Source organism: Nesoenas mayeri (assembly GCF_963082525.1).
Source record: "Nesoenas mayeri genome assembly, chromosome: 5".
NCBI lineage: Eukaryota > Metazoa > Chordata > Aves > Columbiformes > Columbidae > Nesoenas > Nesoenas mayeri.
In genome coordinates this window covers 40,628,021-40,644,552 of record NC_137548.1, presented here as the reverse complement: position 1 = coordinate 40,644,552, position 16,532 = coordinate 40,628,021, and the positions used below count along the sequence as shown (strand labels likewise).

The 16,532-nt window shown below is 43.8% G+C and overlaps 1 protein-coding gene across 1 annotated transcript in view; it reads left to right on the top strand.

Moving 5' to 3' along the window:
- LOC308040879 (cytosolic phospholipase A2 beta-like) overlaps nt 1–5,274 on the top strand; it is a gene marked incomplete at both ends in the record, with an annotated part of 29,395 nt that extends 24,121 nt beyond the window's left edge. The window contains 3 exons of the mRNA XM_080345259.1: nt 420–586; nt 1,469–1,655; nt 5,027–5,274. Of these exons, the coding sequence (XP_080201385.1) occupies nt 420–586; nt 1,469–1,655; nt 5,027–5,274 (602 nt within the window). The remainder of the gene's footprint in view (nt 1–419; nt 587–1,468; nt 1,656–5,026) is intronic.
- Between the last annotated feature and the right edge of the window lie 11,258 nt (nt 5,275–16,532).

The window sequence follows — 16,532 nt, the reverse complement described above, 5'->3', positions numbered from 1 at the left end:
GATGTGCATTGAGTGCATTTATTAGATTTGTTGCTACACTGTGAAATTGTTTTTGTTGTTTGCATTTTTCCCAGTTCTTAGGGGAATAAAAATATCAGCTAAAGTCTGCATTCTGTGAAAAGTCATTCCCCAGAGCAGCTGTGAGGCCAGTGGAGTCTGCGTCTCACGTGTCCTCTGCCTGGTTGCCTCACAGCCTGCCTTTGTGGTGTGCCTGGGGCATGTGGTAACAGGCCAGATGTGCCCACATGTGCAGTTTGGAGGGCGTGCTCCTGGGGCCACGTTTGTGGGCTCGCACTATGGAGGGAGGTGAGCCTGGTCTTGAGGGCAACCAAGGGGCTGCCCTTAGCATGTAGTACAGACATAATTACTGACTTCTTTCCTACCAGTGCACCACTAACTATATTTAAAATGTTTTTCAGACACTGTGCTGGACTCTTTCCCTAACAATCTGACACCGTTGCAGAAATATCTTTGCCTGATAGATGTTGGCTATTTCATCAACAGCAGTGGTGCGGCACTTTTCAAGCCAGAGAGGAATGTAGATGTCATTATTTCACTTGATTATGGTTTGGGGAATGTGTTCAAGGTGAGATAAACATGCTTTACTCCTTACAGACTTGGTAAAATTCCTCTTGTGAAACTGTGAGGTTTAATAGCCAAATTCATATCTGATGCTCAAATTTCACAATGACCAGTTGATCCAAAAATTACTAATTGGTAAAGGCATGGAAGTGATCTTCATACTATGAAGGTTAGCTTGTGAGGTAAGTAATTGAGTTTGTTGGTGTTCTGAAAGAGAGGACTGAATGAGGCCTGGTCACTGTACGTTATCTTGTAGGTACCATGCTTATATGATTTTAATCACATATTTCAAGGTTCCTGCAGGTACTTCTGGGTGGTCAGGAAAATTTCCCCTTCCTTTTATTTGTGTTTTGTGATGAGGAGGGATGGGCACTGACCAACCGGACAGACTATGGAGATGGTTGTGTCAGTAAAACTTCCAAGTAGGCAGCCGTCCAGGTCTCAATCAAGAGCAAGCTAGTCACTGTATCTTGGAGGAGGAAAGACAATTCTCTCAAGACCAGAACTACAGAAACTGTTAGGGTCTTTCCTCTGTAGTGCATTGCAGCATACACTTCTTAGGATCCTAAGGGGTTGCAGTTAACAATTGGTTTCTGGAGACACGAACTTGATCACTCCTGCTCTGTACTCAGGACAAATTCTAAGTGTGGCTTTTCGGCATTCTCTCTCACTGTAAAAAACATTATAGGGAGATAAGAAGCATCTTCTGACTTGCAGTGAGTGGTGGCAGAAAGTAGGGTTATTCTGTGGATACTTCGGACTGCGTGTTCATTGCAGAGTGATTTTAGGGACTGAATTAAGTTGCCACAGTGTTTCTATGATACCTCACTAAATCTGAGTCTTTTCTTAGTGTTGTATTTAAGGCAATGACATTCTGTGTCCACAGCAACTAGAGATGACATACAAATACTGCAAGATACAAAAAATCCCGTTCCCCAAAGTGGAGATAAGTAAAGAAGAAGAGAAGAACCCAAAAGAATGTTACGTGTTTTCAGATGCCGAGGACCCCAGAGCACCCATAATAATTCATTTCCCCCTTGTGAATGACACCTTTAAGGAATTCAAGGAGCCTGGTAAGTTCAGTTGATGCAACTATACTTTTTAGTTGAGTTCAAGCCACTTGTTTTTCCACAGCATAGATCTTATTTGTCCTTTGTAGCAACAATATTAACTGAGGGCACAGTTTTTGCGTGTGTGGGACCATCCTGGCTCCTACCCAGCATGGTCATACACTTATATTTGCCTCTTCCATTGGGCTATGAATGAGGATGCCCAGCCGTCTGTCAGATCAATTTAAGTTACCACATTCAGCTCAAAGCACATGAGTTTCCACCATGGCAGAGAAGAAGAAGGTGTTAACTCTTTTCCTGTTAACCAAGTCATGTTAACCTTTTTACCAAAACTGGGATTATGTTCCACACATACAAAGTGAAACTGTATCTCTCATCCAGGAAGCCATGATGTGACAGAGGTAGCTGAGGCAGGACCATGTCTGTGCTGATTAGCCTCTACAGACTGCTCAAGAGACAGGCTAGCGAACCACAGCAAACTCAGTGAGGTTAAGTAGGCCACAGAGCAGAACAAGGCTTTACACCACAACTCACACTGCAAGGCACGCTGGAGAAGGCAGCACTTGCAATAGTAAGATGGTGGGAAAAAGATAGCACCAGAATTCCTCCCCAATCTAGAAGAGACCGAGAACATCTGCCAGTTGCTTCTGCCCTCACCTTCACCCTGTTAATGTAAGACTGAGCAGTAAGCAAGTAGGCTGGACACTGGTTGCTTCTCCCATACTCTCATGCCCTTGTGCCAACCACCATCTAGGTAGAGAGAATTAGCAAGTCTCTCCAGCAAAAATAAGAAAGGTGTTTGTGGCCCAGCAGTCAGACCAGAAGGAACAGGCACATGGCTGCTAACAACTGGGTCAAGTAATTCTGTTGCGAATCTGCTCAGAAAAATAAAAAGCAGGAGGTGGAGGGGATGCAATGTTTAGTTAGCATAAGTGTAAGAAGCATAAAAGTTACTGATGGTCCTACCTTGGCCTGGCCATTATATGGTATTGGTAGAAGCACTCTGGGAGAAGAAGGTTACTTCCTTTAATAAAAGACAGTGAATCAGAAAGAGCTGCCAGAAAAGCTGTTAATCTGTGACGTACACAAGGGAAAGCCTGGATTACTCACAGGGAAGGGCCCTGTCCTGCATTTGCTAAAGAGCTTTGCACACAAGCTAGGCAGCCCTGTGCACATGATTAACAGACAGCAAGACCCACATTTTCCCAGGTGACATAGCTCATATCCTTCCACCCTTTCTCCAGGGAATTCAACAGCAGGCATGGCTTTGCTATGGGGACATATGGAGCTGAGTTTGCTCTGTGTGGAGCCCCAGCAGGCACTGGGCAGTGGGGTTTGCCCTCAGGTGCTGTCTTTGAATGCAGGCATGAAGCAGCAAAGGCTGAGTTAGAACAAGAGAGTCTCAGTATAGGCTAGGTCTTCCCAACAGCTTGTGGGATATGCTGCAAAAAATCAGATAGGCAGTGTCTTGTTGGTTCCTCTGCTGTCTGAGTTCTTAACCTCAGCTCTTCCTCTGTGCTGGAGCTCTTACAAAAATGAACACTGAAGTATCTCACATACAACCTTTTGAGTTGTCAGGCCATGGGGAACTTCTGCTCTCCCTTGCTACTGCTCAGCGCAGCAGACAAAGTGTTCTTCCAGCTTTGCCCAAAATTATATTGTGGTTCTGAGGCCACAGCAAAATGGATGTCTCTAAGGGAACATTTGGGGAGGATTATGAACAACAGCAAAACAGGTTAAGTAAAGCTCCTTTTCCACTATGGTGTTCACCGTACTCAGAGAATATGTGGTGTAGGAGCTACACCAACAAAATTACATTTAGAAACTCTAGAGATGAGGAGAGGAGGTACCAAGGAGAAGCAGCTAGGTTTGTTACCTGGAGACTAGGGATGGCCCAAACAGCAATGCACAGTGAGAGAAAGCCATTGAGCCATTGAGCAGGTAAAACAGGTGGGTGCTTTACAAGTCTCTCTGAATGAAAGATGGATGAGATTATGCACAGCAAAGCAGCTGCTGCAGTTTCTCAGTGCTCCAGGCCCAAATTGGTGAGCTATGACACTCACCTGCACATTTCTGAGCAGCTGATCATTCATCAATCAAGCTGACAGCTAGCAACTGATGTGGGTGGCTGGGAGAGGAGGGTGCTTGGCAACAGGCTTGCATGGATTTCAAGTTCAACAGTGGAGCTTTTCATTTCTAGATGACTGAGAGACACCTTGTGGAATGTGGCTATTTATTTTTTCCTGCTTTTAACTATTTATCTTCCAGAAAAGAGAGAATCAGCTTGGGAAGTGCCCCTTTACAATACAACTATAGACTGTGCTTTTATGTACCTGAGACAGATGCAGCTGTATCTGGATGTGGATAGCATAGATAACTTGGTGCTCTGAATATTGGGAGGCTCAATGAAGCAAAACTTGGATGTTTTTAATACAGCCACTTCTAGTGACAGCCTGTGCCCAGCCCCTTGTACTTATCACACTGCCCAGAAACCACTACATTAGACTAAATCCTGCTATGTCTCAAGCAAAATTCACGTGTCATTTTCATGCAGTTCTGGTAGACATCACAGAGAATATCTCAGCAGTCTGTAGCCCCGCTGACAGTCATTTCACAATTCATCTGTGGTTTGGACATATTTGGTTCAGACTGCAAGAAGATGGGCAAAAAAGACAGAAAAAAAAAAAAAAGTGTAACTGTGAACATTTGTAGAAGAATGAATATGAGACTGCAGAAGTCCCTGATGAGGGGAATTAGGGTGTCCTACTTTTCGACAAAAAGATTGACTGAACAGGGAGGATGGATGTTGGTAAAACCAAGAGGCTGGGTTAATCCAAGGCTGATAAGTGGAGCTGAAGGATGAGAGGCTGATGTGGGGTGCTCTGTGCTCTCTGCACCTCCACGCTGTGCAACAGGCAATCCTGCCTGGTTAGCGTCACACAGCCTCCTTGTGCACGCATCAGGTTGTCCACTCGCTCCAGCTGGCAGATACGCTCTTGCCATGGCTAATTGAGTTCTGATCATGGATTTTGGAAGGTGTTCCAAGTGTGTGGCACATCTGAGAGTTAGACTTACAGGGTTTAAGAAAGGATGAGGCCCCAGGGGCCAGGTGTGACTGTCTGCAGGGGCAGGACGGGGGTAAGGTTGTGATTCCTGCCAGCTCTGCTGAGAGATTTCCAGGTCTGAGCTTTAGCAGGAGAGGAAGGAGGAGCGGCTGGGAAGGCTGAGCAGGGATGGCTCTTTCACACTGGGGGTGGGGAGGGTGCAGTCTTTCCTGGAGGCTGTTTTTAGCAGTGAGTTCTGTCAAATAGATCCATCCCCTCCACCACTATGTATTTTGTGCTCACTGTGGTGGCTTTTGTCTTTCTCTGCAGGAGTAAAGCGCTCTGTCTCAGAGATGGAAGAAGGCAAAGTAAATCTGGAGAACAACTTCTCGCCCTATTACCTCACGAGGCTAATCTACTCCTCTGAAAATTTTGACAAACTCGTGAATCTGAGCAAATACAACATCCTCAATAACAAAGACCTGCTCCTCCAGGCAATCCGAAGTGCTGTGGAACGGAGGAGGAGAAGTGGCAGGACTGCGAATCTCCCCAGCTACTCTGGAGCTGGATACCGCTGAGCTGGGTTTTTGCACTGTTCCCCACTGAAGGCTGCGACAGTCACATTACAACACATCACAGTCACATTACAACACATCACAGTCACATTACAACACATCAAAGTGTTTGTTATTTACAGAAAACTGAGGAAACCCGTACATTTCTCATCTTACCTTGTTCAAGCTCCCAGCTTTCAAAAGGGTTTATTTAATCTCCTCCCCCCAAGTTTTCAGACCACAAGACCCTCACACTGTGGTCTTACTTTTTAAGAAATTAGAGTCCTGGTTAGCAGAGACCTTCCAGGACCTTCCTGATGCTATAGAATATGGTGATGGTGATGGTGATAGTTCTTCGTATGTGCCTGTCCCCTTAAACTTGAGCCCATTGTTGGTGTCTTTTCAATGCTTTGTTACAAACCAAGTCTTGGCCGTTTGCATTCAGTCATGTCCAGATTTTCAGGTAGACTGAGCAACTAGAATTTGCACTGAATTGGTGGGCTCCGCTTTGAAGTCAGGCCAAAGAGTAATATATATCTGTGAACAACAGCCAAACTGCAATGTAGACAATCGCATTCTGTCTGGCCAATTCCCCTTGCTGATTTAGAAATTATTCATTTTTTCCATTCCTCTGCAAGAGTTTGGCACATAAACACTGCTCTGGGCTGCCACAAGGGGGGCAGTTACATTTCAAGGAGAGAGGACATCAGCTGCAGAGACTGAGTTTGGTTCTTTAAAGTGTTGTCTGGAGGAAAAAATTCTGCATAAGGCATGAGTGATTATATTGATATATAAGTGTAGTGCCTTTATGCACTAAAATGTCAAGAGCCTGAAACAAGCTTTTCATACCGGAAACTCAGGAGGAATAACTACCATAGACTCAAATATGTTTAATTTAATGATAATGACTGAGAAATAAACTGGTGCTCCTTACATATGTAAACTGAATGTAGGATAACACAACTCACTGAGTGTATAACCATTGTATTTTCACACCCAGAAGGTTTTTGCCCTTCACAGTCTTCTATCCGTAACATCATAGGCAAGGTATTTTTAATAGGTGCTATACTAAAATAGAGCACAAATAAAAAAAGCAAATTCTTTATCACACCTCCTTGGTGGAGGAGAAAATTTGGAAAAATGACACCTGGTTTTCATTTGCTTTGGAGTGCAGTGAGAGACTTTGCCTTGAACTAGGAGCTTGGAACATCTTTATAGTCCTCCGCTATATTAATATAAAAAGATGGTAGGTAAGGATACTGGGCAATACAAAACAGAGCTCCACAGAAGTCAGGGAAGTTTCCAGATGTCCTAGTGCTGAAGGATTTCGACCTGCTTCTGGCTTATTTAATCCAAACATAGCATATTTGTTGAGACCTCCAAGGAAAATCTTATACATTTTGTCTCTGTTGGAAATTTACTTGATATCTAGAATTAATTTTACTTGAAATCAAAATTAGACAAACAAAGAGAAACAGGGGTCTGCCTTTTTGGTGTACACGGACAGTATTCAAGCTCAAGGGTTTTTTTTATGAAAGGCTTCATTGCCTGAACCCTGTATCTACTAAATGCTGCTTGTGCTGCAAGCAAAGGGAATGGATAAGCCTCAGCAATAGTCCTTGTACAAGGCTTGTTTACTGAACTAGGGAATACCATGCAAAACCCAAGGAACCTGAACAGCTGGAAAGCAACCGTACAGCCGAATTCAAACCATGAGAAAACAAGAACTAATGGGATACTGGCTGCAGGAACAAATAAAGAGCCATTGTGAGCTGAAAGGTGAGGTGGCAGCAGGAGGCTGCCTCAGAAGAGTCCGACCAGCAGGATCTGTTGCCCTCGCACAGGAGAGCAGCACGTCCTGGCACGGCCGTGGTGCGGGGATGTGCACATAGAGCACATGCGGCTCTGTGCACGCACATGCACAGGGTGTGCAGTGTTGTCAGGCTCCTCTTGCTGATCCTGGAAATAAACCCTTCTAGGATGACTTGGAAGATGCTGTGTGCTCCCATGTCCCATGGCCTGGCGCACCTTGATTCACCCGGGCTCTGGTGCTTGGCCCTTCAGCTAGTCGGTGTTGGATCTGTAACCCTCATGAAGTTGGGCAGCATGTGCGGGGCAGCGAGGCATCTCAGACATGCTGAGAAAACTTGGTCTCTCTAAATGCTCTACAGACCGATAACTGGGGTTTTCGGTGCATTCTTAGTGCTGCTGACGCAAGCAGAAATACCCACTAAAATGTGAAAGAGACAGAAAAGACACAGGGGTTTCAGATAACCCACAGTCAGTGCAGAATGACTTTTCTGAGGGACTGCTAAACCCTGTTATAGAATGAGGAATGTAGCAGTGGGTAGGGAAGGCGGTGGGAAGCTGGTGTCACTCACCCTTTGCCAGGAGAACTGTCACCCAAGGTTGTGCCAACACTTAAAGAGTAGGGCCGGGGCTGCTGCTTAACCTTGCAGCCAAGAGGCACAAGCAAGTGTGTGCCCCTTGGCGTCCTGGGGTCCCCGTGTGGTACCCCTGTAGCCTTAAACGATAACAGTTTTTAAAATATTTTTGCATTTCAGAGACCCAGATTACGTGTGGGCTGTATCATTGCCCAGAGCGTCGTTTTTTTTATTTTCTTAGTTTGTTGTTGTTGTTGTTTTTTGGTTTGTTTTGTGGGGTTGTTTTTGAGGGGTGGTGGTGGTGGTTTTATTTTGATTTTTTTGTTTGGTTGGTTTTTGTTTGTTTTTGGTTTTTTGTCTGGTTTTGTTTTTGTTGTTTTTTTGGGGGGGTGTGTGTTTTTGTGTGTTTTGTTTTGCTCTATCCCCTTTTTTTCTTTTTTTTTCTTTTTTCTTTTTTCCTTTCTTCTTTTTCACTTTTCTTTTTTCTTTTTTCCTTTTTCTTTTTTTCCTTTTTTCTTTTTTTTTTATTTTTTATTTTTTTCCTTTTTTCCCTTTTTTTTTTTTTCCCTTTTTTTTTTTTTTTTTTCCTTTTCCCCTTTTTTCCTTTTTTCCATTTTTGTAGCATGACATTAAGGCAGTACGTTGCTGACCTGGACAGTGTGGCAGGAGGACCTGGAGGGCATTAGTGTGGGCAAAGGCTGCTGGAGGACTCCGCAGGGTGGAGGGACCTGCACCTGGCACAGCCTCATCTGTGCAGCTTGTTGGGAAGCGGCAGCTGGCACACACTGACCCCCAAAGCACACCTGGGCCCTGGTTCTGCACCTGCTCATTTGCACAGCCCAAACCCCACAAAACTGTAGAGCACAAATGCAGTGACATGCTGCATCATCAGTGACCTGTGCTCAGGTCTGCTCCTTGACATGAGTTTTCTTTAGGATGTACATGAAGCCTAATGGAATGCACCACTGAAATGTTATCTGTTCCCCAAAGGTTGTATGTTTGTTCCTTGTCCCCAGTTGTGCCTGGCCACGTGCTACATGCTGTCAAATTGCTGTTGGAGCAGAGTATGTGAAAACCAAAGCGAGTGCTGCCAGGCGAAAGCTCTCTGCTTCTCACCAGAAAAAAGAATGTGTAAAAACACACATGGCATGCTAATGAAATGGGCCTTGCTCTTCTGGTATTATGTTTGCTTAAGCACTGAAGATGAATGCATGCGTGCAAAAGCCTCATCCGAAGTGTACCCCACATCACTGCTCTCAGACGAACATCTTGCTGGAAACACCCCACAAATACAGAGCTTGCTATCTGCTGCCAAACACGAAGGAAACAAAGTTTGTTTTTACAACTGTTAGCTACTCTTTATAGAAATTACTTGCTTGTGTCTTTAGCTGTTTAATAATATATTAATTAAAAATAAAATATTGCAAAGGAGCACCAGACCTATGAAAGTCTTTATGTGCTTAAGCAGAAGACTACATTTGTCCCAGCTGTATTAGCACGAATTATGTTAGATGCTTGCTGAAGATTTTGTAGGGCATGGATTGGTTTCAAGATTGGGTTGAAAAAATCAGAGAGAAGATGTTCTGGTTTACAAAGGTGTTCTGAGCCTGGAAAAAAGTGGGACAAAATCTATCCCCTGGGGTAAAATCCTCTTTGGTGTAAAGGCGCAAGGCAGGGTAGCAAGGCAGCTCTACTGAGCCACAGCCAAAGCACAGCCTTATTTTGCCTCTTGGTGATTTGATTTAAATGTGTATGGAAGTCTGCCTGTCATTGAAATTAACTGATTTAAATTAAATGGTGAGTTCAAAATACCTAAGTTGAAAAAAAAAAAAGTTTTTTTTTCTTTGTTTTTTGGTTTTGTTGTTTTTTTTTTTTTTTTTGTAAAAACAGTTAAAAACTATTAACAACAAAGGAAAATGGAGCAGTTTCCAATTACTTTCATTTACTATGTTTTTTGTTATGGGCAGCAGCTCCAGCGAGAGAGAGAGCTGGACTAGACAAAACAATACAGTGATTAGATCACCTTGTTGAATGCGAATGGCTGGTCTGAATGAGTCTGGACACAAATTTAAACTCTAGATGTTGTATGTAGCCATAAAGTATTTACATAAACCTGAAGTTATGCATTCTCTTTCCCTCCCACTGGAAAATCAGTCAAGGCAGAGGAGAAGATTGCTAGCAAAGAGAAAGAATCATGCTTCAGGCTGCCTAAAAAAGGACTGAGGCTGAAGTCATTGTCAGAGGAGTTAAGGCCTTGAAGCTTTAGCTTCCATATCTCAGGGAAGAGCCACTACACTGTCCTGGGCGAAAAAAATGCCTTTTCTCCCCAGCTTTGTGCTAGGTAACTTCTTTGGCTCAGAAACAGAGTTAGGCAGGGAATAAAGATATATTCTTCTTCATGATTGCACCATACCTTAACAAGTAGAGCCTAAAATCCAAATGGTTGATCCAGTAGAGAGGTGTTTAAGCGAAAAAGGGCTAAAGAGGCCCTAGCTCCTGACCTGAAAGACAGGAATGGGGAGCAGGATGAAGCCCCAGTAATCCAAGGGGAAATGGTTAGTGACCTGCTACATCACTTAGACACACATGAGTGTATGGGGCCAGATGGGAATCCATCCAAGGTTACTGGGGGAGCTGGTGGTAGTGATCACCAAGCCACTTTCGATTATCAGCAATCCTGTCTAACCAGGGAAGTCCAAGCTGAGTGGAAGTTGGCAAATGTGATGCTGATCTACAAGAAGAGCCAGAAGGAGGATCTGGGGAATTACACACCTGGCAGTCTGAACGTGGTGCTGGGGAAGGTCATGGAACAGATCATCCTTAGTGCCGTGAGACCCAGTCAGCATGAACTTATGAAAGGCAAGTCCTGCTTGACAAACCTGATCTCCTTCTATGACAAGGTGACCTGCTCAGTAGATGAGGGAAAGGCTGTGGATGTTGTGTACCTGGACTTCAGTAAAGCCTTTGACACTGTTTCTCACAGTGTCTCCTGGAGAAGCAGCTCGTGGCCTGTATGAGTGTACTTGTCATTGGGTAAAGAACTGGCTAGATGGCCAGACCCAAAGAGTTGCGATGAATGGAGTCAAATCCAGTTGGCAGCCGGTCACGAGTGGTGTTCCCCAGGGCTCAGTACTGGAGCCAGCAATGATCTGGATGGGGGGATTGAGTGCACCCTCAGTAAGTTCGCAGACAACACCAAATTGGGTGGGAGTGTTGATCTACTGGAGGGTAGGAAGGCCATACAGAGGGATCTGGACCATCTGGACCGTTGGGCTGAGGCCAATTGTATGAGGTTCAACAAGGCCAAGTGCCAGATCCTGCACTTGGGTCACAACAACCCCAGGCAGCACTACAGGCTCGGGGAAGAGTGGCTGGAAAGCTGCCTGGTGGAAAAGGATCTGGGGGCGTTGATTGACAGCTGGCTGAACATGAGCCAGCAGTGTGCCCAGGTGGCCAAAAAGGCCAAAGGTATCCTGGATTCTATCAGGAATAATGTGGCCAGCAGGACTAGGAAAGTGATTGTGCCACTGTAGAGGACACATCTTGAAGGCTATGAGGGGTACCAGGGGAGAGAGAAAATAGGCAAGAGTCCTCCCTGCCAAAAATGGCACACAGCTTCCTGCTATAGTCCTGCTGCAGAAGAGTATCATCCTATGTGACCATGCTCATGCAAATATATTCTATTCAGGCAGCAAGATACCTTGGGTAAGGATTTTTATCTTTCTGCTTCAATCATTCACAACTCATTAATTGATACAAACACTGCAGGTAACATAAAACTGTGCCTGCATGTAATGATAAACTACCAACCTGTGTGTGTTGCAGTGTGACAAATACAGGCAGAATCTTAAAGGGACCATGGGCATATGGAAACAGCAGTTTTAATAATGGTAATGACATTGTTAGCAGAAACTATAAACCAGGTCCTGAAGGTAAAAGAGTTATTTGCAGGAGGGTGAAGGGAAGAATTAAGTGTTGAAGCACAGAGCACAATCAGATTATGACTGGGAAGGCAAACTGATCTCAGTGCCTGAGATAAAAATACGTGACATTGCTCCAGCTTGCTCCTAGCCGATTGCTGGCAGCCAGCACTGTGGGAAGATGTATGGTCAAAATAAGTCTGGTAATCTAATCTTTGAGCACATTATCCCCTTCTTGCTGACGTGTCTGTGTACAGCACAGTGTGTATCTCATCTCAGCATCTTTGGGGTTTCTGCTGGGGAAGCTTCTCTGGGATAACAATGTTGAAATGTCTCCCATGCACCCCAGCTGAAGAGACGCACTTCCGACTGTTACTGCTGGCACTTATGAGAGTCTTATTGAGCAACAGCAGCTTATGTCTTGCGAGAAACAATTGCTTGATCCGCCTCCTCAGTGCACTTCACAGTGCCAGCATTTAAGGGTGCAGGTAAGGACATGGGACTTGAACTGAAGGTATATGGGGGTGAGGAAACCAGCTGTGTGGAGGCGGGTGGAGTCCTTGCTTGGGATCACATGGCACATAAGGCTTCTGCTTCGTGAATCCAGACTTGTTAACAGCACAAGGACTGGGCAATCCAGCTGGTGACATTATCAAGCCACCACATCTCTCCTGTTAGGAAAATCATTGAGACCGGCACTACTATATGAAACACTTTAAGGCATTTCCCATATAATTACTAGTGAGCCCCAGCTTACTTGTGGGTGTGGATGCCTGGAAAACCAAACCCTACTCATGCTTCAATTAACACTTGCAATAATGCAATAAATGATTACATATAATAATGACGTTGCTATCTCATGAGCTACTTTTTTTTTTAAAGCTCCGAACCATCCCCCAGCTGCATTCCTCTAGCAAATGCCGAAACATCTGTTTATCTCTTTACTTGCCCATTATCGTGGTAAATGCAATCACTTTGAAACAATTGCAGAAATTACCTTTAAAAGTTGACTATTTATAGCTTAGCAAACATAATTTTGCAAATGGGTCTTTTTCCTAGTGATGTCACATTTTCTGACCACAAAAATTACAGCCCAGCCAGATCTGACGATCATTTCCATTATTTCTTTTTATTGTTGAAAATTATTTACCGTGGAATAGCGTAAAGTGTGAGAATACATTGACAGGTGCAGAAAGACAAGCTTACACTCACTCATTTAATCTCATGGCATTTTGCATTTCAAATGTATGAATTGGTTTTGAAAGACTGAGTTCTTCCCTATAAGAATCTGGCAAACCCTGAAAAGTTAGTTTTATTAGGCAAAACCTGCTCTCTTATTTGCCTTCTTCCCAGGAATGACACTCAGGTGGCTGCCAATAGATTTTTTTTTTTGTGAGATCATAGAATGAGGTTACTGCTTACATTAGATAGCTGTGACTTTGCAGAGTGCCAGTTAGAGCACTATAAAAAAAATCTGTTACTCAGAAGCTACCATAACCACACATCCGATTCAATGCGTCCTTTATGTCAGCACCTCAAGGCAAAAACAGAGTGTGAAAACATCATAAGATGAGACAAAGCATTAAGTGCATTTATCTTTCATCTCTGGAGACTGGGGATCAGATTGCAGTTATTCTTAGTCTGATCTCATCTAAGACCACAGTAATGCAATTTGGCGTGACTGACAATCCCTGGGAGTGAGGTACAGACCTGATGGCATCTAATTCCTCTCATTTGTCAGCATCAAGCTCAAACAATTTAAAGGCAGACAGAAGTCTTTCACAGGCCTGCCGCTCTGGCCACCTGGATTATTACGGTTGCATTTCTGAAAACGGTGACAAATCTTTTCTGCAAATTGCTTCCATTGCGATGAGATGATTATTCCTCTCCCTCAGTGTACCCTTTTGACTCAATCTTGTTTCCAGTGCAACAAAGTGTTGTGAAAGGAATGAGGCCATTTTATCCAGAAAAATACCTGCAGGTTGTGTTGTTATTTCACAGTAAAAGAACTTTTTAAATATTTTTTTTTTTTTTTTTTAATTTCTCCACCATTCTGTCAGGCTCTGTAACTTCTTTAACTGACATCAGTGAACCAGTGTGGGGCCTTTACACTCTGGTCCTCAGTCTTAGCCACTTAGAAGGAACAAGTAATACAGCATAGCCATTGGGATGGTGAGTTTGGAACATAAGGAGCTCTTCACACAAGTACACACATGTGCAGTCACATGTGTGGATGTTCACATCTGTCCACCAAGAAGGTTCTGGCTAGTCCTCTGTACAAAAAGATTCAGTTCAACATACCTAATCAGCAGTTTCACAGCATTATTGCCCAAGTTTTCATTCTCATTTGTTCCAATTCTCTGCTCTGTTGGCCACTAGGGAGAAAAATGGAGGAGAAAAACCTAATGATGGACAATATGGAAAAGACTGCAGTATTCCATACTTTCTCCTGCTTCCTTTTTTTTTTTTTTTTCTCTTTCTCAGTACTCACAGGTAAACCCTAGTCCCTAGTCCCAGGCCTCTATGTGTACCAGCATGGTTAGGGGAGGACTTGGGAGATCCAACATTGGGGAAGCAGCAGATCAGGGTCTACTTAGAGAACCTATACGTTCATTAAAGTGCTGCAATAGCCAAGGGCATGACTCCTAGGCTGCTGCTCTATTACCTATGAAGCATTATGGTGTCTGGAGGTCTCTCAGGATGGGGTAGTCCAATGCGAAGGCAAGAAAGAATCTGGTAAACTATGTACGAGGCCACTCAGCCTCACACAGACACTGGTGAGGTCATACCGCGAGTCCTCTTGGGCTTCACTCCAATCACAATGAAGGACAAGGCAGAAATCAGGAACATTCAGCACAGATTTAGTTAGGGGACATCAGGCTTGAACCATGCGATTGCCCTTCATGGTGAAATGACAGGGTATGCGGTCATGTGGAGAAAAGTAGATGTAACATACTTCAGCTTTATTAAGGCTTGTCCTTTGCCTCTAAGAGCACTCTCATTTAGACATTGTGGAAATCTTCCTGGATAAACACAGTTAGATGGCTTGAACACTGGCTGAGCTGCCTTCTACAATAGCAAGAAGTTGATTAGTGACGAATGGAGTATCCTGGGGTAAATAACTGTGACTAATATTGTTCTGTGACTTCATCAGTGAGCTGTACAGTGAGATCACATCCTCAGTACATTTGGGGACAATACTGAAAAATCAGGGAGTGGCTGACATGACAAATCTGACATGACATATCTTCAATCCAGAAGGTCTTTGAGGAAACCAACAGAAATCTCATGATATTGAATAAGAAAATGTGCAAAACTCAGCACCACGTACAGAATATGCCCCTGAGTCAGCACAGACTGAGCAGCAGCTGCCCAAGTAGCAGCTCTGCTGAAAACATTTTGCAGGCACAGGGGATATTACAGCCGGTATGATTAGGCACTGCAAATAAAGCAAATTGCGTAATGGGCTATGTCAGAGCCGTAACCCCCTTTAGTTAGGACAGACGTAATATAGCGAGCCATCTGGGAATGCGCAGCTCAAGGGGTAAGCAGAGAGATTGAAGTGGGTGTGATGGAAGACTACCGAGATGATCAGGGCTTTGAGAGCACACAGCCTATGACAGGACACTGCTGGAGTTGCACTTGCTTAATCTGGAAAAAGAGAAGCACCTGAAGCCCAGGTACAAAGCTGATGAGTCCATGCTCTTTTTGACAACCGTATATGACCTAGCAGGGGACAACAGGCACAATTCCTGGCTTGGAAGAGTCATACAAAACTTTAGGACAAAAATTCACCCAGAGTAGAGTTGCACTAAACAGTCACCCAGAGAGACTGTGGATTTGCCATCCCCAGGGTTTTTTAAGGCTTGTCTAGACAAAACCATATCTGATCTGGTGTTGATGATTCTTTGGCTTTGAGTAAGACACTGAATTACAGACTTCCAGAGGTCCCATCCCATCAACACTTCCGTGTTTATCCCAAGGAGAAGTAACTCTTCAAAGCATTGTGTTATACTACTTGCTCCAATCACAATGAAGGACAAGGCAGAAATCAGGAACATTCAGCACAGATTTCTACTGATGGAGTTACCTATCTGTATGGCACTGCTACTGCTGCATCATTCTGGGGCTTTGCTGCATGCACCTTTGAGATAAAAATGAGGTAATTTGTGTGCACTTTACACCCTGTTCAGCTATAGGAATTTAAGAAGAGTGAAAACAGCTAATAGTGTAATGATAACAAGATGAGACTTCATGCAGATAATGTACTATTGGACATGTTTAATTTCTTTATCCAAGTTTTCCCAAAAGACTATCTTATGTAAATCCTACTCAGACCAGCTTCCCAATAGGCTGGTTAATGTTAATCAACCTAGTTTTTGGTCTTTCTGAGAGCAGTGGTCTGAGGACTAGATTTCCTGCTTGCTATCCAGCTTTTCCTCCCATTTCACACTGATTGTTCATGCATTATTTTAGTTTCAGATGTCATTAAAAATCCATAACTCTGCATGGCTTTTTTTCCTGGTAACCTTATCTAGAAAGAATTGGCAAAGAGCTGGGGAATTGCTGGTTAATGTGTTGTAAAAATGAAAGACTGTGGAGACTACAAAACAGTGCAAGAGTTACATAACAAATGTTTCTTCTGAGACTTCTGCTTCTGTGGTGTACAGACCGCCCAGCCCCCTTAAATCTTATCCATTGATATCAGCAAAGCTACTTGCAGGTGGCTGCTCTTCACTCACTCTGCTTGGTGCTCCCCATTTCTGTCTCGCAGAGTCACTTCATTTGAGCTTTCTGGTTTACAGGTCCCTCTGCTCTTCCATTAGTTACCTTCGAGTAGATACCACTTAGGTGACATGATGAATGGCAGAGTCATTGTATACATAAAAGCATAACAGATGCAGTCCTGTTTAATTTTTTTTAATGGCTTTACTAGATTTAATACATAATTAAAATAAGTTCCAAGGGTGGTGATTAA